The following is a 25898-nucleotide window of genomic DNA, read 5'->3' as shown; positions in this document are numbered from 1 at the left end:
TGTCTTCAAAGTCTGAAAAGGAGGGTGGGGCCTTTGCAGACTTAGACCTTTCCAGAGGGCAGCTCACTCCCCTTAGAGTAAAACTTCACTATTTGTTGAAGGGGAGAGAGGCTTCAAGAAAAAATTTGGGCAGAAATCCTGCTTCTAATATAAGAAGCAGAGCTGGTTAAGAGAAAGTGGCTCGCAGATTTCATTTCACAGCTCCTTTACACTGATGTGTCAGGCCCGTGGGATGACGCATCAACTCGTTCATTCACTTCTGGTGCCAGGCACTTTGTGGATGCTGGGGACATGGGGCCAACATGGACACTGCATCAATGCAGGGCCTGTTCCCCACTTGTAGACTGTGCCCCACCTGCAGCCTCAGCATTATCAATGCTAATAATACTGACCCTCAGGCCTCAGCTGCGACTAGACTTTACTGCATCAAAATCTCAGTGCTGGTCCTGAGAAACTGCCCCACATTGCCCATCCCCCTTATTCTGCAGCTAAAGTTTCAGAACTCTGGTCTGGGGGGGGTTGCCTCTGCAGACTACTTTCAGGGCAGATTGGTCCCCTTGGATGTGAGACAAACAGTGCAGGTGGATCTGGGTTGGCCTTGGCCACCCCTCCCTACCCCTCCCCACCCACTCCCTACTCCCTCCCTACACTCTCTACCCCTCCTTACCCCCTCCTCCCCAGCCCCAGGCCCCCCTCTCCCAATCCCCTACCCCCAATCCCCCACCCCACGCCCTTCCCTGGCTTGCCAGGGGGAGGGAGCAGGGCAGTCCCGCCCCGCCCCGCCCCTCCACGCCCCGCCCCACCCCTCCACGCTAGCCCCGCCCCGGCTGTCAGAGACTAGGAAACCCCGCCCCGGACCGGGCACGCGCTCCCAGGCAAAGCCCAGCCTACCGCCCCTTATCCCCAGCTCTGCACGGGGCCGCCAACCGAACCACCTCAAGAGCTGCGGATTGGAGCCTCGGCGGACCCAAGAGGTAGAGAGCGACATGGCGGCGGCCAAGCCCGAGAACCTCTCCCTGGTGGTACACGGACCCGGAGACCTGCGCTTGGTAAAACTGGAATGGGAGTGGGAAGTCTTGCCCGTTCCTGCCCTAGTCACTTCCAAGCGCAGCCGCGGTCTGAGCTGGCCAATTCCAGCGCGGTGCGGGCCCCACGCTGCGCGCCCAGGCCGCCCAGATAGGAGCTGGTTACCATGTTGGGGGGAGGGGCACGGTAGGCGGTTAGTTTTAAGGTGCTAAGAGCAGGGTTCTTGTCGCGTGCCTTCTGGAACCGAGCCCAGTGGCCGGCACGTGGCCAGAACCCAGGAAGGTTGCAAAATGATTGAAGCCTTCTCCCTCCTTTGCCAGCTGCAGATTCGTAGTCCAGCCTCTTGTCATTGCACTTTGCAGAAGAGATACCAGAGAGGCTGCCTGGTTTAGAGGACGCGTGCTGAACTTCTTCTCTGAGTAGACAGTGCAGGGCAGAAAGGGGGGCCATAGGGACATTTAAAAGCTGTGGAACTCGTATTTAATCTTTCATGCTTGGGGCTGATAAAACCTCCTTTGCAGGATTATTATGATCAGCGGAGTACCTAGCACTTAATAGATACTCAGAAAGTGCGAGCTCCTTCCACTTTCCTGCCAGCACAGGCCTCCATCTCCAAGACTCTTGGTGTTCGCCATGCCTGTTCCAGATTTCTGGATCTTGATAGTCGTCATGTTCTAAAGCTCCTTTCCTCCTTACCTCCCGTAGTCCACATCTGATTCATGTTCCAGCCATTTTCCTTCCTGATGCTGCTCCCCTGTTCCTTTAAGAGCATTATGTGTGTGTCTTCTCCACTCCAGATCCTGCCTCTGCGCAGTGGCTCATGGGGCCAAACTTCTGGGAGCTGCAGAGTCAGCCCTGTGGTTGTGCCAGGGCTCCCTTGACAGAGCCCTTCGCAGGCGGGCCTGGGCAGTAGGTATGTGGGACCCGTGCCGGCCATCTCTGCTGTTCCCTAGCACTTCCTTCCCCCTCACAGAGAACATGCGCCAGGGTCTAGATTGGAGAGACTCAGAAAAGTATCCAGATTAGCAGTTCTTGACTGTTTGAGAATCTGTGGTCTCTCTCCCCACAGAATGCAAACAGATGGAGTTTGGCAGCAGTTTCAGAGAGTTCATGGACTTCCTTTAAGCCTCTCCTTCATAGACCCTCTAGAGGTCTGTGAACCCCAGACTAAGAACTCCTGCCCAGAGCCAACTCATCATTTCCTCAGCTGAGGAAGGTGCCATCTCCAAGGTGACAGGCTTCATTAGTTAACAGAGCCCAAAAAAGAACCCAGAAGTTCAGACTCCCATTCCAGTGTTCTTTCTACTCCCCTTGGAGCTTCCACCCAAGGTCCTGAATTAAAGTGACACTATTAGTTTTTATTGCTGCAAATGCCAGATGGTATTATGAAGAAAGGAAAGTGGTACAGCTCTACACAGCTTACAGAGTGATTTCAAGCTCAGTCCTGCATTCTACAAACATTTACTAGATGAGAGGGTGCCTGCCATGTGCCAAGCACTGGGCTGGGGGTCCAGAGAGGAGGAGGAGGACACAGCCCCTACCCCCAAGCTGCTCTAGGGAGTCAGACAGATGCTGTAAACAATAAAACTGTGTGAGGGCTTTGATGGAGCATAGAGAGTAAAGGCCTCACAGGGTGCCCTTGGCCCAGGGTAGAGGCTCTGGAAGAGATGGATGCTACTTAGCTGTTTCTTGGACGGAAACTGGGGGTCATTCATGTAAGTGGAAGAGCAAGTGCAAACTAAGTGAAGTACAAAATCGCAAGTCTTGTTTACCGGTCCTGTAAATAGTGTGATGCACTGAATGCACCGGTGGTGAAGCTGGAGAGGTAGATAGGCCCTGCCTCTCCATCTGCTCAGGGCCTGCCTGAAAGTCATGTACCTAATAATGAGCAGAACTGTAATTACAACCCCAGTATCTGCTTTACCTTAATTCCTAAGCTCAGGCTCTCCCACTGCTCAGCCACTGTTTATGTGGCTCAGTAGAACAAAGCCTTGAATAAAGAAGAGGGAGGGTGGGGAGGCTCACCTACAGTTGGTCTTATCAGTTGTGCCTTAGAATCCCTTCTTGACTGAATTAGGGGCTGGGTTGGGGTGAGTGTATCCTAAAGAGATGAGAATGTGATAGGCTGGAGAATGTAGCTTATGGTTGTGGGATGTGTACGCTAACTGGGTGAAAGGGTTCATTCAGGGTGGATTCAGGAGGACCCCAGCTCTGTTGGAGGTGATGGGGTTCATTTACTAGACAAAGGAGAGTAGATGAAAATGATGAGATCAGGCTTGAATTTAAGATGTCTCTGGGACAGGACATTTTGGGGTCTCTGAGAAATTACCTTAGTTCTAGGGATCTGGAGACACTTGCAACCCAACACAGACTCTTCTGGCCCTCACCACTCCTTCCTGAGCATGGTCATCCCCCAGCGCCTCCATAGGGGACCCCCTGGTAGGGTATCTCTGCCCTTGCACCCCCTTCCTTAAAGCAAATAGGCTAAGTGGTTTGGGGTTGAAATGGGGTTAGACCTGGGCCACTTGAAACTTGTCCCCTACCTACCAGGAAGGAAACCTGACACCCAGCCTTCCTCCTACCTGCCTGTGGAGAAGGCAGAATTCCCTTTTCTTTCTCCAAGCTGTGGCTGCAGGGAAGGAAAAATTAAACTCCTTCACTACTAGGTAGCTAGTGATCACCACAGTCCCAGCAAGGGCGGAGGCAGTGCCCCGTGGCCTGGGGACTTGGGCCTGCACAGTGGTTTGGGCTTTGGGGCATTTATAAGTTGGGTGGTAAATCAGAGAGGGTGGGAGTGTATATACACATGTATATACTGAGAGACTGTCGGTTTCTTTATATCATTCCATATCATGAGGACTTAGGACTCCTATATCCCCTCTTCCCCACACACACACCATTTTAAATAGAGAACGTGTGGACTTTTAAGGAGCAATGGAAGAGGTGACCAAGCTGATGCATAGAGACGAACAGCCTATCAGCAAACAGTGTCAGCTGGCTGAGATCTCTTCAAATGGAAACAGTAACGAGGTCACAAGTCAGGTTGGGGCCAGAGTGGAGTTTAGCCCCAGCTCTACTGCTTCTGGTTGTATGACTTGCCAAATTACTTTCTGCTTCAGTTTTCTGTCTGTATAATGGGGATGATAGTAGTACTCACCTCTGGGTTGTGTGAGGATTAGATAGTATCGGGGAGTAAGAAATTTTCCTCTACCCTTCTAGGTTCTTCTGGCAGGCCTAAGAATTAAATTAACATGAGACAGGGGAAAAACAAAATTTTATTAACATGTATACATGGGAGAGGCCCAGGAAAACTGAGAAAGTTGCCAAAATGGCCAAAGCCCTCACCCTAAATACCATCCTCAGCTAAAGAGAAAAGAGGATGTTGAGGGCGGGGAGAGTCACTTATGGGAGGTTGCCAGGAAAAGCACAGAAAACAAGGGTAAGGTTGTTATACAGTTTTAAGTCATTGTCTTCTCCACTGATGAGTTTCTAGAGATTAGGTCATACTCCTCTTTCTGGTACTTTGAGGGAGACACCCTTATAAAGTGGAGATTTCCCTTACAAATGTGTCACTTGGGTTTTCCGAGCTTTTCCCAAATCTGCTGTTTCTTAAAAAAAATAGCCAGCTTAAAATAATTAATATGCCCTAGAGACATATTTTGGGATGGCAAATTCTGCTCCCCTACAGAATTCTCTCTCTGAATTACTAGTTCATAGAGTTGGGATATCAAATAGTCAAATTAGTTTTTCTTTGAAGAAGCTGTTTGATGGGATAGTTTGTGCTTCACAAAGTATCAGAGATGAAGGACCAATTTTATTTTTATTTCCAGTTGGCCATGGACCAATATGTTTGTACCAACATTTGGATGTTGCAGCAATGTCAGAATGCTGTAAACATTTCTAAATGCTCCTATCAATTTCTGTGCATATTGCATCACCTATGAGGGCCAGTCCATGGAGCATACTGAGTACACGTTATCTCCCTTATTCTTGATGGCCAGCTCTATCCGATTCCAGGCATCTGGACAGGGAGAACAGGAGCAGCGAGGTGGACACCATGCAGGGGATGTAGTCACATTTTTGTTTTATGATTAGCTGCATGAGAAGAGAACAAGTTAAAGGGAAAAGAATCATTTCAGAGTGATGGGTTAATGTTTAATTACAAAGGGCAGAGAAAATAGTGTGTCAGCATCAAGTTTAAACATTAATCAGAGTACCATGAAGATATTTCTTAGAGGTTTTGCTCTGTGAGGAAATGTATTATGCCAGATGTCAAAAGAATTGCTTTGAATCTGTAATGATATTTCAAAAAGTAAGATAATTCTGTATCTGTAATACAGCACATTCAAGGCATCCCCTCCTTGCATATACACATTGCTGTTAAGATTTGGGGTGAGGAGGAGGGGATTGTAGAAAGAGGAATGGTCCTAAATGTCAGGTCTCTCCCTGGTTTTGCTACTAGTAGAGCTGCTTTGCTACTACTAGAGCTGCTTGCTTCTATAGAATCAAATTAAAGGGCCCTGAAAGGCTTCAAGGAAAAGCTGGGTTAAACTGGGAGATTAATGTGAGTGAGGAAATGCAGGCCACTTAACCCTTTAATACCTGAGCTAGACTTATAAGTCAGAGGCAGTTGAGGCTGAAAACAGAATCTAAAACTCCTTCAGAAAAAGAGAAAACTAGGTAGTAGCAAATAGCCTAAAGAAATGCCTCCTTTCACTTTCATCTTAATTATGTTTCAACAATAAAACAAAACCCAACCAGATAAACAATAGGCAGTTAAATCCAGCAAATACTGCCATCTCTGCCAACTCCTATGGAAGGGTAGTGCCTTTGTCTGCAAAAGGCCAAGAAGTGGAAAGCTAACATTTTCCCCTAAAAGCAGGAGGAACAGTAAACAATACCACAAATAGGATTTTAACATTTTATGTAATAAGTCCTAGCACTACTAAGAGACCTGGTAAAAGTAACCCTGTTCTGTGGGGAAAACTAGAATTATGGATGGATGTGGGGAAAATTTCTTTTAAAATTGCATGATAGAGAAATTACAGAGGAAAAATACGTACTCATGTATACCGTATTGGCGTCCACTTGTTAAGTCTTTTAGTGTGGCTGTTAAAGCTGGCAGTTTTCCCCAAACCAGATTTACAAGAAGAACATTAATTGTTGGAGAAAATATGGTTGGATTTTGTGAAGTGATATTCAGCTCAATAATGTTTTAGAAATGTAAGTGTTCAGTTACATAGACCTGAACACAGTGAGCACTTTAATCAGTGATACTAATAGGCTAGGGCATCCAACCAAGCTCAGAGTCTTCATATTTTCCCTTTAAATAAAGAAGCATCTAATAGGTTTAGGTATAGTTATGTTCATACATTTTGAATTAGGAGGAATTTTTTTATAGTTTATTTATCACAGCTGAGAAATAATCCTTTAACCATCCCATATGGATTCAATTGTAGGTGCTGGGGAAACTCAGGAGAGGAAGGATGGTGAGGATAGGGAAGGCTTTTTTCAGGAAGTCATTGTTTCTCTCCATGTTCATGATTCATGTTCATGAGTCTCTGTCCCTGACCCATGCCTGATCCCCAGTCCCAGGAGTACAACGACCTATTGGACAACCCCACCTGGATGTCCCCCGACACCACAGTCCCAACACACCCAAACCTAAAATCTCCCTGAGTTCCCACAGGAATTAGAAAGTCATTCTAGATGTCTCCCTTCCCCTCACTTCCCACCTCCTGTGGGATCTCAGTGAAGAAGGAGGGGAATTGGCCAGTGGAGAAATGGCCCCCTTGAGGTGAGGGAGTGAGTGTGCGGTGGTTTCGGAATTGCAGGAGGTTTGCAAGGAGGCAGGTAGCCCGCAAAATGAGGGGTTTAGGATTTTGCAGGGCCACTGGGCACTTTAAATGAATTTGCATTTTAGAAAGATTGTTATCAGCAGGAGGCTGGTTGGAGCCCAGAGAGCCTGGGCTGGAGGCTGGAGACTGGCTCAGTGAACTTTGGGAGAGTGTCTGACCCTTCTACTTTGACCCCGAGTTTGCCAGGACAGGACCAATGCGGCTAGAACAAAGCCTTTTAGGATAAAGTGGCCAAATGGGAAACCTTTGGATTTTCCTCCCACCCTCAAAACACCCTTCAATCCCTGAAGGGAGGGGGAAAGTTGAGGAGGGAGGGAAGCAAAAGTAAGATTGTCTGCTCTGCTCTCCTTGAGGGTGTAGGGCAGCCAGCCAACAGGTTGACAGGAGACCTGGCAGGCAGAGCAGGTGGCAAAGGTGGGCTGCAAGGACCTAGGGCAAAACTGGCCGCTTTCTCCTAGCCCTGCCTGTTGTCCCTTACTCTAAGGCAGGGAGTACGGCTTTTACACTCAACTGATAGAATCAAGCCTGAAAACACTGCTGGAATCCTACTTGACTTTCTTCTGAATTCCAGCCTTTTAAGGAGCAGTCAGGTTCTCTTAATATTGACGTGAAAACAAGAGAAATACAGCTTTTCCCCAAAACAATTTTTAAAAACTACCCTTTTCAAGAGGAAACGGACAGGGTTGTCCAGAGCTGGTTCAACCGTATTGTGAGCTGATTATACAGAAAGGATTTTGATTTTATTTCTTTTGTAATAAGAGCTAATTTATTTACTGTGAGTCTGGCACTGTTTTTGTTTTGTTTTGGCCGTGCTGCGTGGCTTGTGGGATCTTAGTTCCCCGACCAGGTATTGAACCCTGGCCCTTGGCAGTGAGAGCGAGGAATCCTAACCAGTGGACTGGTGGGGAATTCCCAAGGGCACTCTATTTTATGATTATCTTCATTATACAGGGGAGGAAATTGAAGGCACAAAGAGGTTATGTAACTGCCCCGAGGTCACACAGCTCCTGGAGGGGAGCCTGGGTTTCAGCACAGACAGCGATTCCAGAGTCTGAGTTCTTCACCACTGTACCAGCTATGTTGTCTGGAGGAGGGAAAGGGCATCTTCTAATTTCTCCTCATGTTGAGGCCATTGCTGCAATCCAGGCAAGATGTACCGAGGGTGTGAACTCAGATGTGCAGCTGGAAGTTGAGGAAAGGGGGCCAATAGTGTATATTCAGGAAATATATATTTAAGCTAATTTGAGAAAATATATTTAGGAAAGGCAAGATAACATTTAGGATGTGAGAGGCACTTGAGATGATTCTGTGTTCCCACAGAGAGTTCTTCCTGAAGTATTTCCGTGATTTATTTGTGGTGGTGGTGCCAGTGGTGGGGAGACCTGAAGGTCATGGAAAGGAGAATATGTAAGTTAAGTATTTCAGTGAAAAATGCTGTAAAACTTACATAACTCAGTAAAGAACGGTTACTCAACTCCTCTTTATCCCCTTGTCACTATCACTCACAGAAAGATAAGAAATCCTGTTCAGGAAACTATGAATATGCCTGATTACAAAACCTTTGGGAATGAAGAAAGGGGGCAGGGGGTTAAAAGTGAAAGTTCCCGATCTCAGAGGAGCTAAGAAATTTTGACACATGAAAAATAGGATAAATGAAAGAATATCACCACCGTAATCTGAGACAGAAAAGGAGATTAAGTAAACAGGATTTAGCCAACATCATACCAAGGAACCATAAATGAAAAGCAGGGTTTTTTTAGTAACCATGCTGTAATAACTTTTGAAGACCTTGTGAGCCCTGCAGCCACGCTTAGGATAATATTTACAAACTTAGAGACTGGTCTTAACATGGTCTAGTGCTTAGGTGGCATGTCTCCTGCAGAGAAGGGAGACAGGAGCCAAGCTGAGCTGTAAGGGTGATTAGAATCAACAAGAAAGAGAAAAAAAAGAAAGTTGGTTTTCAGGGAGAGGTATTTAAGTTCTCCATAACGTGTGTTCTGCTACTAAGGAAAAACCAGGTTATGGGCACAGCACCCTCTGGTGTCCAGGAGAGACGCTGCAGCTTTGCCCAGGTGGTAAGGGCAAAGTTGGTCAGCTCCGTTAATTCCAACAGACATTTACAGTAGTAATCTCTAGTGACCCAAGGGCAACTTGGTGTCCCCAACTGTGGCTTTGAGTTTGGCTCTTACCACCTTTCCACCCCAAATGGGGTGTTTGGGCCTGGCCTGGTTGGAGCCAAGGATGTGAAGAGTATGCTGTGGAATTCCCAGTGCCCGGGAAGCTGCCTACTAGTGTCTTTAGGGGACTATGAGGGTGGGGGAGAGTACAGTTCCATGTTTGAAACAAAAGGCCTTACTTACTCTTTAGTTTCAATTTAACCTGCAATTTAAAATTTTACTCTGTGTAACAGAAGCAGAGCTTTACACAGCAGTCCCTGATACTGTGTAATGCCAGATGTGGAACCAGCAATTTTGAGAAAGGTTTTGGTGACAGCCAGCTATCCAGAGTTGCCGGTCCTAGATGGATTCCCTCCTTCCCTCCCTCCTTTCCTTCCTTCCTTCTTTCCTCTCTGCCTTCCAAATTTATTAAGAGATGAAAAAGCTGCCTCTTGACCCCACGTGATGCTGCTTTGGATGCAGCTCCATCATTTACTACCTTAGTGTTACTATAGACAAATTGCTAAATCTCCCCATTCCTCAGCCTCATCATACAAAAAATGGGGTAATAATAAAGGCACTACATAGGATTGTCCTAGGGATGAGCTGAGGTGATGCATACACAGCACTTAGCACAGGACCTGACAAAAGGAAGTTGGTCAGTGTTAGCTAATCAGCATTAGCATTATCCCTTTGACCTTTGTTTCACTGGAGACAGGGAGTTCAGATAAGCATCGAGCTGTCACAACAGAAAGGGCTGGTAATCTCCAATGAGCAAGAACCTCAGACTTCCTGTGGAAATACTGTTATGGAGGGTGATTATTTAACCAGTGCAAGCCCCCCAGGTTTGGAGCAGGGCACTGTACCTGGTGCCAGAGATGGAAGGCATAGTCTTTGGCAACTAGGTACTTATCTTGCTAGCAAAATAGCCCTAGGATTATTATTATTTTTTTATATTGGCGTATAGCCGATTGACATGTTGTGATAGTTTCAGGTGCACAGCAGAGCGACTCAGCCATACCTATAGATGTATCCATTCTCCCCCAAACTCCCATCCCATCCAGGCTGCCACATAACACTGAGCAGAGTTCCCTGTGCTATACAGTAGGTCCTTGTTGGTTAACCATTTTAGTGTACATGTCGATCTCAAACTCCCTAACTATCCCTTCCCAGCCCTAGGATTATTTATTGCTACCCATAAAAGTATCTGGGGGAGGCCTTCTGAAGGAGGCAAGGTTTGAGCAGTGCTTCCTCCCAGAGCACTGTGCATTATGCCCAGTTCCAAAATGCTCATCCCCTGATTGACTTTCCTTACATCACCACTGAAGGAGAAAAGGCAGATTCTACCTTGGGGGTGCAGTGGGATGCAGTGAGGCAGACTTGGGAGTCAGACACACCTGGGATTAGACCTGGTTTATCCACTCTGGCCATATGACCTTGACCAAGTTATTTAACTTCCTAGCCTCAGGTTTCTCATCTACAAATGGTGGCCATGTGCCATGATGTATGTAAAGCCCAGTAGACTGTCTGGCACAATATGTACAGTGAACACTTTTTTACATCCCTTCTCCCTCTTCTTGCTTGGCTGCCTTCAAGGAATTAATAAAATGAACACTTGGATTTGGCTACTCACTGCCCTTCCTCCCTGTCACCAGGAATTTCCTAGCCAGTTGGCAGTGGGAAAAAAGCTTGGTAAATTATCATCATCCTCATGATAAATAGCTGTGAACACCAGATTGCTTTTTAACTCGGTGAGAGTGGGCAAAATGCAGGTCCTATGTGTTCCCAAGGGGCCTCTAAAACACCACATGGGAGGTTTTGGAAGAGAGTAAGTAACAACTATTGGTCCGTGCACTGATGTGAATGAGCGGAGCACACGCACTTTCTCCAACCCGTCTAGAGACAAAAACCCTCCTATGCAACTGCCAGAAACACCTCATCCTTGCCCTGTATGAGTTTGCCAGACCAAACAAATCTGTATCTAAGGATGTATTTTCCACATTCCGTATTAGAGACCCAGAAGCATCCTTTCTCCCAGGGTGTGCAAGTAGTATACTTTTTCTTGGTCCACAGCAAATTGCACCAGTGGGTGGGATGAGGTCAGAAGTTAGAGTCAGCAGTATTCAGGGTAGCCCCTCAGGCATCTACCCAGCAGAAGTATGGTCTGAGTCTGTGTTAATTATAAGAAGAATTATTTGAATGAAACTTTAATTTTAAAAAAAGATTGAAAATGTTCATAAGGTAAAGTTATTATGCATACTAAATGGTTTTTCTATTTTGTTTCCTTTAGGAGAACTATCCTATCCCTGAACCAGGCCCAAATGGTAGGTCCTGGGAATACTTGCCTTATATTTTATTGTTTCTTATTGTTTACCCTGGAGACACATGTGCATTGCTCATTTAGCCCTCTTTTCCTACTGTTTATTACTTAAAAGCCTCCATTAAAAACTATGCTTTTGGGCTTCCCTGGTGACGCAGTGGTTGAGAGTCCGTCTGCCGATGCAGGGGACACAGGTTCATGCCCCGGTCCGGGAAGATCCCACATGCCGCGGAGCGGCTGGGCCCGTGAGCCATGGCTGCTGAGCCTGCATGTCTGGAGCCTGTGCTCCGCAACAGGAGAGGCCACAACAGTGAGAGGCCCGTGTACTGCAAAAAACAAAAACAAAAACAAACTATGCTTTTGTTAGGCTTTCAACGTAGTCCATTGTCCCCAGCATGACTGGATAGATTCAATCTGGCTGCTACATGAAATAAAAGAAACAGTGGTAGAACCAAGAGAGTTACCATATCAAACTGCTGACTTCTCCCAAAGAGTTTTTGACATAAAATTCTTCAATTTATGGACCAAAGGCAGAATTGTTCCTGTTTTGAACTAATGACAGAGTTACTCGGTCCTCTTTAAGCCAGAAGTTGGCTTATATTTGTGTGGCTTATATTTGGGTGGCTGAATCATGTCCTAACCCTAATCCAAACCTTGAAATGGAGTGAGTCTATAGATCTTAATCTTTTAATTACAAAAGGGAACACCCAGGAAGGTCCAGGAAGACCAGGACCTTCTGTCCAGTGGGGATGGGAGGGGCTCCATGCAGCCCTACCCTACTACCCTAATCAACCAGGAGCAGAAATCGGGTGAGCACACTGGGGCAGGGTTCCCTTCACCTTTGCTCCACTCCTTCTGGCCGAACCTGCTGAGCTGAGCTGACATGCACGTTTCCTGTACTTTTGGAGGTCATGCCACCCTCTTAGCTATGGCAGATCACAACTGACAGTTCTCTAATTCCTTCCATCTCTGGAGTCCCACAGCAGGAAGTGAGGCTGGTGGTAAGGGGCAAAGTGTCTATAGATAGCTCATCCCACACCCAGCCACTCGGTTCTCTTTCTGTCCTTGATGAGTTGGGGGTGTGCTTCCCCACCTTGTCCCACCTTACCCCAGAACTGTGGCTTCTGTGTGAACATCAGATTGAAGGCAGCTTTCTTAGAGCCTCTAGAGCTTTGCTACTCAAAGGCCAGTTGGGTTACTGATCTATAGCAATAAGAATACAGACAATAGCTGTTTCTATCAGTGTTTACCAAGTAATGTATATTTAAGGCTCAGTGTTTTTACTGAGATACTACGTTCAGAGAAGTGAAAGAGACACTTCATTGTGTTCTGAAAAGTTGGTGTGGATTCCAGAGGTGGCAAAAAAAAAAGGGGGGGGGGTGGCTGTTTTGGATCCAAAGGATCCTTTACTGTTTCTCTCTCTGGAGCAGCATTCTTCTCTCTTTCTTGCCGCCCTTGAATTGGAAGGGGAAATGATGGTAAATTTCAGCTAGAGTTCTAGCAACTCAAATTTAATCTCTTATTATAAATTGGTAACTTCACAAGAGGAAACTCTGAGATAATTTTCCTAACTCGGATGACTTTTCCCTACCTTTGATCTCAGGATCCACCCTGCCACTTCTTACTCTGTTCACCAAAGCCAAGGATGAAGGAAGTTCTACAGAGCCACACCTGTTGGATCTCCCATGGTTTGTGGCAAGGGCAGTGTGTAAGACATCTGAGTGCAGAGCAGAGCTTTGGGTCTCTTTGTCTTTCTAAGGCAGAACTTTTTCTCAGGGAGATATTTTGTAATGTGGTAAACTCAGTCAGACTAGACCAGTAATCCTTTGGGATTTAATTCAGCAAAGGGGCTCAGTAGCATCATTATTGTAAACTTGGAAAACTGACAAAAACAATATCACCAAATCTCACTATATTCAAACCTGTGAAGGAGAAATGCCAGTTGAAATCTTTGGATGGTTTAAATTAAAGGCGCACTTTTGAACAAAATAACAGGCATGAAGAACTCAGCCTGATAGCACACAAAGTATTGGCAAGCCTAGATCGTGCCAACCTCTCTCATGAATGGTTAAGGATCAAGCATAGCATATTAATTGTCTGGAAACAGTTATCTCCTAGAAAACAGTTTTTTTCTCTTAGGTAGTTGACACACTTCTTCCTACTAATAATATCTTTCATTCGGTACTAATCAGAGTTCTCCAGAGAAACAGAACTGAGAGAAAAGTTATTATTTATATTTATTTATATATAGATTTACTTTGATATAGAGAGAGACAGGGTGGGGGAAGCTGCCTAGTCTGAAATTTGTAGAGATAACCAGCAGGTTGAAACTTCAGGTAAGTCTTGTGGAGAATTCCATCTCCTTCAGGAAACCTCAGAATTCTTTTAAGCCCTTCAACTGATTGGAGGAGGCTTATTCACAGTGTGGAGGGTAATCTGCTTTACTCAAAATCTACTGGTTTAAATGTTTGTTTTATTGAGGTATAATTGACATATAACGTTATATTAGCTTCAGGTGCACAACATAATGATTTGATATCTGTATATATTGTGAAGTGATCACCACAATGTCTAGTTAACATTTGTCATCACAAATAGTTACAAATTTCTTTACCTGTGATGAGGACTTTTTTTTTTTTTTTTGGCTGCATTGTGCGGCATGTGGGATTTTAGTTCCCCGACCAGGGTTGAACCCGTGCCCCCTGCACTGGGAGTGCAGAGTCTTAACCATTGGACCGCCAGGGAAGTCCCGACGAGAACTTTTAAGATCTATTCTCTTAGCAACTCTCAAATATGCAACACAGTATTATTAACTATAGTCACTATGCTGTATATTACCTCCCTATGACTGATTTATTTTATAACTGGAAGTTTGTTCCCTTTGACCTCCTTCACCCATTTCACCCACCCTCCACTCACTGCCTCTGGCAACCACCGTTTTCTGTATCTATGGAGCTTGGTACGTTTTTGTTTTGTTTTGGTTTTGGTTTTGGTTTTAGATTCCACATGTAAGTGAGATCATAAGATATTTGTCTTTCTCTGACTTATTCACTTAGCATAATGCTCTCAAGGTCCATCCATGTTGTTGCTTTTTCTTTTTTCCTTTTTTAAAAAAAATTTATTTATTTATTTATTTTTGGCTGCATTGGGTCTTAGTTGCTGTGCACAGGCTTTCTCTAGTTGCAGCAAGCAGGGGCTACTCTTCGTTGCGGTGCGCGGGCTTCTCATTGCGGTGGCTTCTCTTGTTGAGGAGCATGGGCTCTAGGTGCGTGGACTTCAGTAGTTGTGGCTCACGGGCTGTAGAGTGCAGGCTCAGTAGTTGTGGCACACAGGCTTAGTTGCTCCGCAGCATGTGGGATCTTCCCAGACCAGCACTCGAACCCGTGTCCCCTGCATTGGCAGGTGGATTCTTAACCACTGCACCACTGGGGAAGTCCCAAGATTTCCCTTTCTTATGACTAATAGTCCATTGTGTATATATGCCACATTTACTTTGTCCGTTCATCCATCGGTGGACCCTTAGATTGTTTCCATATCTTGACTATTGTAAAGCTGCAATGAACATGGATGTGCTTCAGTGTTAATCACATCTAAAAAACACCTTCACAGCAACATCTAGCATTTGACCAAACAACTGGGCACCATATCCAAGCCAAGCTGATGCATAGAATTCGCCCTCACATGCAATTATTTTGCTCTGTGGAAGCTTTCTTGCCTTACAAGACTTAATCAAGGTTGCTGTTTAGCTTGTTTTTCTCTGTCATCTAAATCTTGTACCTGGCCTTTGAAACCAAGCCCTCTCCTTCATCCAGAGGAAAAACTCCAGGGTGCCTCAGAGGGGCAGAGAGGTCCTTCCCTCCCTCACTTGTTTTTTCCTTCTCCTTTATCTTATCAGAGGTGCTGCTGAAGATGCATTCTGTTGGAATCTGCGGCTCAGATGTCCACTACTGGCAGCATGGTCGAATTGGAGATTTTGTTGTGAAAAAGCCAATGGTGCTGGGGCATGAAGCCTCAGGAACAGTTGTAAAAGTGGGATCATTGGTCAAACGCCTAAAACCAGGTCAGCAAAGCCCTTCAGCCAATGGATTTGTTTATTCATTCAACACAAATATCTGAACGTGATTTCTCAGGGTCAGGCCCTCTGTTAAACACTGGGGATACAGCAATGAACAAGACAGTCTCAGTTCCTACACACATGGATCTTATGTTCCGCAGGAGAAGGCAGCTGGGACAGACAGTAAATTAATCAAAATTGTGTTGAGGGCAGCAGAGGAGAATACAGGGTGCAATCAGTGTATACTACCCTCCAGACCCCTGGCTTGTCTGAGGAAGGACAATTAGTTCAACACCTGAAGGCAAGTAAGAAATAAGCCAAGTAAAGGGGAGGGGAAAAACGTTCCAGCCACAGGAATGACAGAATGCCTCTACATGCTAAGAACCAGGGCCTTCTATGCAGCATTGATCTTGAGGTATAATTGGATGACTGGGAAACCACCAATATTTTTCTAGATTTGCTTAATTCAGGGAGGAATTCTCAGCTGTGGCAGATTGTGATGTTCCCCAACTCAGTGAATTAAATCCAAGCTGTCTTAGAATAGCCAGCTGTTGGCTTTAACCTTCCTTTCCTGATGAGGCCACTTAATAGCCTGGGGATGATGGATTATTTGGGGGAAGGAGGGAGTTCTCAGGAGGTGCCGTCCTGTGTTATAAGGCTCTCTGAGCCTGGCTGCATGGTGAGGGATCCACTAGCTCTGAAGAAGCTAGACATGTGTCTCATTTGGGAATGTTAAGTCAGGCCCTCCATTTGTCATCAGTGAAGTCGAGAAAGGCCCTGAAGTTTTGCAGGGTTATCCCAAAATGGAAGGTTCATAGCTTCCAACAGCCACTGATTGGTTCTTACCTGTGGGACAAGGTCTCTAAATATAAGTCATAATAGGAAGTGGGCTTCTCTAAATTTAAGTTATAACAGGCGCTTAATCAGCATCTACAATGGGTCCAGCCTTGTGCCCAGTGCTTTGGAGGATATGGAAAATTGAGAAGGTATGATCCCTGGATGCTTCAGTTTAGTTGAGGAGACCAGATATCAGGATATACATAAATACTTATATACATAAAAACCTATATATATATACATGTGATTATTTTAAGTTGCTGATCTCTTAAGTTTAAATGCATTTTAACAATCCTTCATTTTTACTCCCCCAATCCAATGTTCAATGTTTTCGACATCATATTTTACATATTTTTGTTTTGTGTATCCCTTAACTTCTCATTATGGATATAGATGATTTTACTACTTTTGTCTTTTAACCTTCCTCCTGTCTTTATGAGTGATTGATCTACTATCTTTACTGTATATTTGCCTTTAACAATAACATTTTTCCTTTCATAATTTTCAAATTTCTAGTTGTGGTTTTATTTTCCACTTAATGAAGTCCCTTTAACATTTCTTGTAAAGCCATTTTAGTAGTGCTGAACTCTTTTAGCTTTTGCTTGTTTGGAAGACTCTTGATCTCTGTTTCAAATCTGAATGATAGTCTTGCCAGGTAGAATATTCTTATTCCTGGTTGTAGATTTTTCCCTTTCATTACTTTCAATATATCATGTCACTCCTCTCTGGTCTGCAGAGTTTCTGCTGAAAAGTCAGCTAGCTGATAGTTTCATAGGAGTTCCCTTGTATGTCACTAGTTCCTTTTCTCTTTAAGTTTTGCTTTGGGTTGATCTTGTTTGAGAGTCTGTACTTTCTGGACCTGCATATCTGTTTCCTTTCCCATGTTAGGGAAGTTTTCAGCTATCATTTATTCAAATAAGTTCTCTGCCTTTTTCTCTCTCTCTTCTTTTTCTAGGACCTTTATAATGTGAATGTTAGTATGCTTGATGTTCCAGAGATCTCTTAAACTATCCTTGTTTTTTAAAAATAAATAAATAAATAAATTTATTTATTTATTTTGGGCTGCATTGGGTCTTCGTTGATGCACAGGGGCTTTCTCTAGTTGTGGCGAGTGGGGGCTACTCTTTGTTGTGGTGCGTGGGCTTCTCATTGCAGTGGTTTCTCTTGTCGCGGAGGACAGCCTCTAGGCATGCAGGCTCAGTAGTTGTGGCTCGTGGGCTCTAGAGCGCAGGCTCAGTAGCTGTGGCGCACGGGCATGTGGGATCTTCCCAGACCAGGGCTCGAACCTGTGTCCCCTGCATTGGCAGGCAGATTCTTAACCACTGTGCCACCTGGAAAGTCCCAAACTATCCTTGTTTTAAAGAATTTTTTTTTCTTCTACTACTCTGTCTTCCAGCTCACTGATCCATTCCTCTGTATCATCTAATCTGTTGATTACTTCTAGTGTTTTTTTGTTTTGTTTTGTTTTGTTTTAGGTGGAAAGGAAAGCTTGCTTTATTTTGGATGCAGGCAACCAAGGTGCGGGGAGGGGGGGGAGAGCGGACGCCTGTCCAAAGGCCGACTCCTCCCTCTGACAATCAGTTGGCTACAGCTTTTATAGACAGAGGGAGGGGGCTACATGCAAAAACAGCACAGTCGGCTCTGACAGTCATCTTGAAACTAATCATGAGGTGGTCTGATCAGGGTCATCTTGATTTAAGTACATTTAGGCTTCAGTTCCAGGGTCGGTTTGTTCCCATTTCCTTGAAGCCAGTTCTCGGAGTTGTGGCAGCTTATGTCATGGCTTCAGTCTGGTCATCATGTAGTTAATATTTTCCACCTGGAAGGGGGTTTCAGTATCTATAAGACAGCTCACAGGATATGGCTCAGAATATTACCTATAGCCCTTGAGAAGGAACTAAAGTTCCTTGAGTATGCTTAATGACTAAATTATTATTATTTGTTCTCCTTTGACTGTCTTCCTTTGTTTCTTCATTTTCTCACTTCTCTCATTAAACTTATTCTTTGGCTGAAGTTTTTCCACAGACAAAAGGCAGGCTGAGGACATGGGGAGAAGGACCATAGTAGGGTCCTGCTTTGTTTCAACATTGTCAGATCATATTAAAAAATGTTGTCTATAGGGAACCCCTTTTAAAATATAAATATTTAAATAGATTACAAATAAAAATATATGAAACGTTAGCATGCACACACTACTCGAGAGAAAGCCAGTGACTATATTAATATCATAAAACTTGTAATTCAGAGCAAAGAATATTACAAGGGATAAAGAGAAGTATTACAAAAATTCACCAGAAAGACATAATAATTCTATATTGATGTACCTAACAGTAAAACTTCAAAATATACCAAGGAAAGACTTACAGAATGAAAGGAGAAATAGACACATCTGTATTTATAGTTGGAGACTTCAGTATTCCTCTCTAAAAAAACTGATAAAACAGGAAGATGGAAAAATCAGAAAGGATACGGAACACCTGAATAATACTAAAGTCAACTTGACCTAATTGCCATTTTTAGAACATACCACCTAAAAGCAACAGAATGCACATTTTTTTTCAAGTACACGTAGAACATTCACCATGATAGAACATGTTTTGGGAAATAAAACCTCAACAAATTTAGAAGAATTTAAGTCATACAAAATACATTTTCTGATCATAATGGAATTAAACTAGAAATCAATAACAGAAGGATATCTGGAAAACTCCCAAATATGTGGAAGTTAAATGACACTCATCTAAATAAACCACATGTCTAAGAAGAAGTCACTAAATAAACTAAAAGAAATTTTTTTGAAATTAAAGGTAATAAAAAAACAATGACAGTTGTGGGATGTGACTAAAGTAGTGTCTGGGGGAAGTTTATAGCATTCGATTCTTATATTAAAAATAAGAAAAGTCCCAACTCAGTGATGTATACTTCCACCTCGTATCCTACATGAAAATAAAAGTCAGATGGAGTAGTAAATAACTTTATTCAGAAAGGCAAATCTTCTAAAACTATTATAAGGAAATTTGGGGGGGAGCTCAAGGGAAGATTGTAGGGGTACAGCACAGTTTTTGATTTTCCATATTACCCTGCTAGTGTTGGAGAGTCTCCTGCAGAGGCAGGGGGCGGCTGTGGCTCACCGTGGGGACAAGGACACTGGCAGCAGAAGTTCTGGAAAGTACTCCTTGGCGTGAGCCCTCCCAGAGTCCGCCATTAGCCCCACCAGAGTCTCTAGTGTATTTATTTTTAATTTCAGTTATTGTATTCTTCAGCTCTGTTTGGTTCTTCTTTATATTTTCTAACTCTTTGTTAAACTTCTCACTGTGTTCATCCATTCGTCTCCCAAGTTCATTGAGCAACTTTATGATCATTACCTTGAATTAACTCTTTATTGGGTAGATGCTTATCTCCACTTCACTTAGTTCTTCTGAGGTTTTATCTTGTTCCTTTGTTTAGAACATAATCTTCTACCGCCTCATTTTGCCCAATTCTGTTTTTATTCCTATACATTAGTTAGATCAGTTTCATTTCCCAATCTTAGAGAATTAGACTGATGTAGGAGATATACTGTGGGGCCAGCAGCACGCTCCCTCTGGTCACCAGAGGGGTGTCACCTATGTGGGCATCATGGGGCCTCCTGTTGTGGCATGCTGACTACTGTGGGTTGGTGGGTCTGGTTCCTGGCCTAGTTGGCGGCCATGCCCTGCTTTGTGCCGAGGCTGCCAGCCACTGGTAGCTGAGGCTGAGTCCTGGCATGGCTGGCTGTGCAGCCTGTGGGGTCCTGGGACTGGTTCTGACTGGTTGGTGGGCACGTAAGCCCTTTGCACTAATAGGCAAGAGGGAGAACTCCAAAATGGCACTTGTTAGCACCAGTGTTCTTGTGGTAGAACAGGCTCCCCCAAATTGCTGCCGCCACCATCTATGTTCCCAGAAGGAGTCCCATTTACCTCCTGCCTCTCTGGGAAGCTCTCCAAGATTAGCAAGTGGTTACTGCCTCTGGGCTTCCCTGGTGGCGCAGTGGTTGAGAGTCCGCCTGCCGATGCAGGGGACATGGGTTCGTGCCCCGGTCCGGGAAGATCCCACATGCCACGGAGCGGCTGTGCCCGTGCGCCATGGCCGCTGAGCCTGCGCGTCCGGAGCCTGTGCTCCACAACGGGAGAGGCCACAACAGTGAGAGGCCCGCGTACCACAAAAAAAAAAAAAAAAAAATTACTGCTTCTGTGCTGGGTCTCAGTGTGTGAGATTTTGTGAGTGTCCTTTAATAGTGAAGTCTCTGTTTCCTACAGCCCCCTCTGGCTGTCTTGTACAAAAGTCTTGTTGGCCTTCAAAGTAGATGTTTTGGGGATGCGTCTTCCCAGTGTAGGACCCCTGGGCTGGGGAGCCCGATGTGGGGCTCTGACCTTGGATTCTCTTGGAGGAGAACCTCTGCATTTGTAATTATTCTCCTGTTTGTGGGTTGCCTACCCAGAGGTGTGGGCCTTGACTATACTGTATCTCTGCCCCTCCTACCCATCTGTTGTAGTTCCTTCTTCATATATTTAGTTGTGGAAAATCTTTTCTGCTAGTTCTCATTGATAGTTACTCTATAAATGTAATTTTGGTGTGCCTATGGGAGAAGGTGAGCTTAGGTTCTTTTTACTCTGCCATCTTGGTCACATCCTCCTGCCTTTTTATCTTATTGTTTGAATTTCCTCTGTGATAGTACCACCTCAGATAATTATAACAATGATAAATTCAATAAAGATTGTTATTAATGCTACTATATGTTACTACTACTACAATCACCATCACTACTGGTACTTTTAATGTGTACTTACTACATACCAGGACTACACTATCCAGTAAGTCCTTTGAACACAAAAGACTTATAAAAATAGCTTAACATGTCTCTGCTTGGTGAAGGGCAGACCTCTCACAGGTTCTTCTCAGGCTCCTAACACAGTCCTCAGGCACAGGTGGGCCCTAACTCTGTTAGTACGCCCTCTGGGGGTGGGGTGGGGATTGGCTGGGAAGGGACTTGAAGGAATGAAATTTCTGAGGTAGTGTTAATGTTCTTTGTCTTGATGGGAGTTTACATTACACAAGTGAATGCCTTTATCAGCTTCATCTAATGATCTACTTAATATTTGTGCATTTTGTCAGCATCTAAACTTTACCTTAATAAGGAACCATAAACAAGTTTTGAAGTCTAATGATATGCAAGCTGAAGTATAATGATAGGAAGCTGAGTGATGTGTACCCATGTGTGCAACCTACTTTGAAATGCATTAGAAGAGAAGATGAATTGATGGATGGAAGAGAGATGGATAGATGGGATGGATATGTGATAAAGTGAATGTAGTTAATTTTTTTTTTTTTTTAAGTACCAAGGATCTTTATTCTCAGGGCTGATATTGAATCTGTGGTTGCAGGTAATATGTCACTATTTTGAGAATAAAATTTCTCGTTATCTTCATTCTTTGCAAGTCTTCAGCCACAAAGTTACACATTATTCTCATAACAAGATAAGTGAATCAGGCTAGAAGGGGATTAAGGAGGTACACTGATGATAAAAGCAAAGGGGAGCAAACACTTCTACAAGCATATTGTCCCAGTTATCTTGAAGGTTAAGTTTCAGATTAATTTGTAGCTAAATGTTAATTGAAGAAACCAAGTTGAGAACATCTGGGTGCTCACCATACAGTTCTTTCAACTTTGCTGTACATTTGAAAATTTTCATACTAAGAAGATGCAAGAGCCAATTCTAAAGCTGGGTTTCCAAGTGGGCGTAGTGAGACACAGAATAGAAGTACAATAGAGCTGGCCGTTCACAAGCCTGAAAGTTACTCTGCTGTACCCGAGTCTGAGGCCTCTGTGGGTCATTTGTCTTAGTGGTTCTGCTAACCAGGAATCAGTTATTGTCTAGGAGACTGAACATAAAACATGCCATCATTATGACTCCCTTCAGCATATTATCAAAACAGGTGAAGAAAAAAATGCCTGCAAATTCCGCACACTAGCCACCTCTTTCACAGCAGTTTGAAATGGGAACTAAACCTGGCTTGATGGGACTGGTTGTGTGTTTCCCAAGCTGGGAGGTGGCTGTGGAGCTGGAGGGGCAAGTTGGCTTGTTCCATGAGCCAATAAAAGAGCAGGCAGGCCAAACTAGCCTGTGAAGAGGCGGACTGGTCATTTTCTTCCAGAGTGTATGTGCTGCATTTGGTATTTCCTTTGCAGGCACTAATGGGCTGGGCTTGCCTGGCGTACCCTGGGTCCCCAGTGGGGAGGGAGGCTCATTCGGCCAGATTCCCCTGCTGGCATCTGTCCATGAGCACATGTCTCTTCACAGCATCTCTGCCCCTGCCTGTGTGTTTTTTTTCCCCCAGGTGATCGTGTTGCCATCGAGCCTGGTGCTCCCCGAGAAGCTGATGAATTCTGCAAGATTGGCCGATACAATCTGTCACCAACCATCTTCTTCTGTGCCACGCCCCCTGATGACGGGAACCTCTGCCGGTTCTACAAGCACAATGCTAACTTCTGCTACAAGTTAGTGCCCATGGCCCAGCTGTGCCACCTGGGACCTCTTCTCCAATGTTTGTTTGGTGCTCTTTCTTCTAGTTTCCTATAGTGGTTTCTTCATTCTTTTTAGCTCATAATTCTAGACATGAGGCATCCCTTGGCAGGCCTGCCCTTCTTGGAGGCATTGAGGGAGGGTAGCCTGACTAGGGCTAAGACTGACTCACAGCGCTTGCTTTTTAGTCTTTCACTCTAACTTTCCCTCACCTAGAGCCATAATAGAAAACCATTGCTGAAATCACTCACTCCTCTCCAGCCATCTTGGAGATAATTTATTGTAGTTGTCCTCCATTATTGGTTTCCACTGCAGCAACGAGAAAGAGATCTTGTAACAGTAGAAACCTTGGCAACAACTAGGATTTACTGTGGCGTGGAGCCAGGGCAATTTGAGCTTTGGGACCCTGGATCCACTGCCGTCTCTTTTTTTTTTTTTTTTTTTTTTTTGCGGTATGCGGGCCTCTCAATGTTGTGGCCTCTCCCGTTGCAGAGCACAGGCTCTGGACGCACAGGCTCAGCGGCCATGGCTCACGGGCCCAGCCACTCCGCGGCATGTGGGATCTTCCCGGACTGGGGCGTGAACCTATGTCCCCTGCATCGGCAGGTGGACTCTCAACCACTGTGCCACCAGGGAAGCCCTGCTTCAGTCTCCTTTAATCACTTGGAGATTAAATAAGGCAATGCACATAAAGTCACAATTATTGTTTGTTTTTTTATTTATTTTTGGTTGCGTTGGGTCTTCGTTGCTGTGCGTGTGCTTTCTCTAGTTGTGTTGAGCGGGAACCACTCTTCGTTGCAGTGCATGGGCTTCTCATTGTGGTGGCTTCTCTTGTTGTGGAGCACTGGCTCTAGGCGCATGGGCTTCAGTAGTTGTGGCACGCAGGCTCAGTAGTTGTGGCGCACGGGCTTAGTTGTTCTGCGGCATGTGGGATCCTCCCGGACCAGGGCTCGAACCCTTGTCCCCTGCATTGGCAGATGGATTCCTAACCACTGTGCCACCAGGGATGTCCCCACAATTATTGTTATTACGTGCCTGGCCTTGTGCTAATAAGTGCTTTGCATGCCTTATTTAACTTTCATAACTGTAATGGCGAGGTGGGCACCAGTATTGCAGTATTGTGTGAGAGTCAGCAGAGGCAGGAGAAGGCTAACTGGCTAATTGGCTTGAACACAGAACAGAACCAGGAGTCAAGCTGGGGTGGCTGTGATTCTCAAGCTCCTGCCCTGTGCTCACTACCCTACCTCAACTCTCAAAGTGATTTGGGGAAGTTGTGTCTGGCAGAAGCAGAGGGTTATACCTTCTGCATGGGCCCCAGCCCATGGAGCTCTGGGATGCTGCTTTCCTTCTGAACCAACCAGGCACATTTTCCTCCTACCCCAGCCTGGCCCCGGCAGTGACTCTTTTGGCTAGGATGGGGCTTGTCTTTTGAAGTCCAGGTGCCAGTCACAGGGGCGGTCTGACAGATCTGAGTTTTCTAGTGTCTACTGGAAGCCTTGAGAGGAGTCACAGGCCAGGGACCTCGTGATGAGTTTAAGTCAGCACTCTAGGAGAGAGCAGTTTACCTGCGCAGAGTCCACCTTTGAGCAAGTGGTTCTTGAATCTTCCCACTTTTTCTGGGTCCTTTTCCAAGTCAAAGTGGCAAACAAGTGTTTCGTGGAAGGCAGAAGAGCATGGCGGTAAAGCTTGAGACTAACCACTGGTCTCTCCCATTTGCCAACTGTGTGACCTTGATCAAGATACTTAAACTTTGTAACCTCAGTCTCCTGTGCAATGGAAATAATAGCATCGCCATGATGAAATGCATAGAATTAGTGATGGGATTCAGTGGGAGAAGCATATCGAGTACTCGGCACGAGGCCTGGCACTGAAGAGGAGCTCAGTAAACAGTGCCATGATGTGTCATAGCTATGGCCTTGTATCTGGTGGATGTTACAGGGATAGGCCTGAAAAGGAGGCTTGCACTGGGAATCGGGGTCGGGGGGCGGGGGCGCAAGTGGTTTGCAGGGAATGGTGTGGGAGGAAGTGTTCTGGTTGGCAATGGCAAGGGGAGGGCTGTGGAGGGCCTCTAGGGGACATGCGACCCCTACCTTTCCTCTTCTCCTGGGGTACTTTGTATCTATGTCCTCAGCCCAGCCCTGGATCTACACCCTTCTCTCTGGTCTCTCTTTGTGCGGATTTGTACACTGCCACACCTTCTTTATTTTCCGACCCACCTTATTTTCTTTCTGTCTTCCTGCTTCCCCCTTGGCTTCTTGATCATTCTTTTTTTTTTTTTTTTTTTTTTTTTTTTGCGGTACGCAGGCCTCTCACTGTTGCGGCCTCTCCCGTTGCAGAGCACAGGCTCAGCGGCCATGGCTCACAGGCCCAGCCGCTTCATGACATGTGGGATCTTCCCGGACCGGGGCACGAACCCATGTCCCCTGCATTGGCAGGCGGACTCTCAACCACTGCGCCACCAGGGAAGCCCTTGATCATTCTTTAACCCTTTTTCCTATTTCCTGGATCCCATTGTGAAAACCACCAAGTTGCTTTGTCATTTTCTGGTGTTTATAAAATCATGAACAATTAGGGCCGGGAAGAAACTCATCCCCTTTCCCTCAACCTCCACTGAACAAGGTTGGGGAAGGAGGACCCAGTAACTCTCCCCAGGTCAGTGGCAAAAGGGCTGGACCCCAGGACTCTGGCAACGTCAGTGGAATAATCTCCCACGTAACAATCCTCTCTCATCACCATCCCCAATCCCATTTCTCCCTGGTATTCTTATTCCAAAGGGAAGTCAGAGCAGAAGATGAGAGGAGCACACAGTTCCTGACCACAGGCCACCCTCTGTTTAGCCCCAGCACCAGCTTTGGGGGAGGCCCAAATGTGAAGAGGCAGGACTGTTGGAGAGAGTGTGTGTGACTGAGGGTCCTTGAGAGAGTTTGGGAATCTTCATTATTTCACTTCAAACTCTTCCCCCTTATTTGGAATTGATGGGGTAGGTTTGGTGGGTAGAAGGGATGATGACAGTCAGAGCAAGAGAGTGGATTGGCATGTGGGAAATGATATGAGAGAAGCAGAGGGGAGGGGAGATAAAAGGGGTGGTGGACACCAGTCAGGCCGA

The 25898-nt window shown here is 45.3% G+C and overlaps 1 protein-coding gene across 2 annotated transcripts in view; it reads left to right on the top strand.

The window, feature by feature from the left end:
* Nucleotides 1–839: 839 nt before the first annotated feature.
* SORD (sorbitol dehydrogenase) overlaps nt 840–25898 on the top strand; it is a 45203-nt gene continuing 20144 nt past the window's right edge. The window contains exons 1-4 of one of the 2 annotated variants that reach the window (XM_022587195.2): nt 843–1049; nt 11331–11364; nt 15256–15420; nt 22608–22767. In XM_022587195.2, coding sequence (XP_022442903.1) covers nt 987–1049; nt 11331–11364; nt 15256–15420; nt 22608–22767 — 422 coding nt within the window. In that variant the 5' untranslated portion in view covers nt 843–986. Of the gene's footprint in view, nt 1050–11330; nt 11365–15255; nt 15421–22607; nt 22768–25898 lie in introns of both variants that reach the window. The other variant, XM_089907277.1, reaches the window with a different exon arrangement.

Source organism: Delphinapterus leucas, chromosome 2 (genome assembly GCF_059928025.1).
Source record: "Delphinapterus leucas isolate spDelLeu-1000000601 "Yukka" chromosome 2, BTC_Dleu_Yukka2, whole genome shotgun sequence".
Classification (NCBI taxonomy): domain Eukaryota; kingdom Metazoa; phylum Chordata; class Mammalia; order Artiodactyla; family Monodontidae; genus Delphinapterus; species Delphinapterus leucas.
Note: the sequence above shows the minus strand (reverse complement) of the source record. Positions and strands in the feature narration are given on the sequence as shown.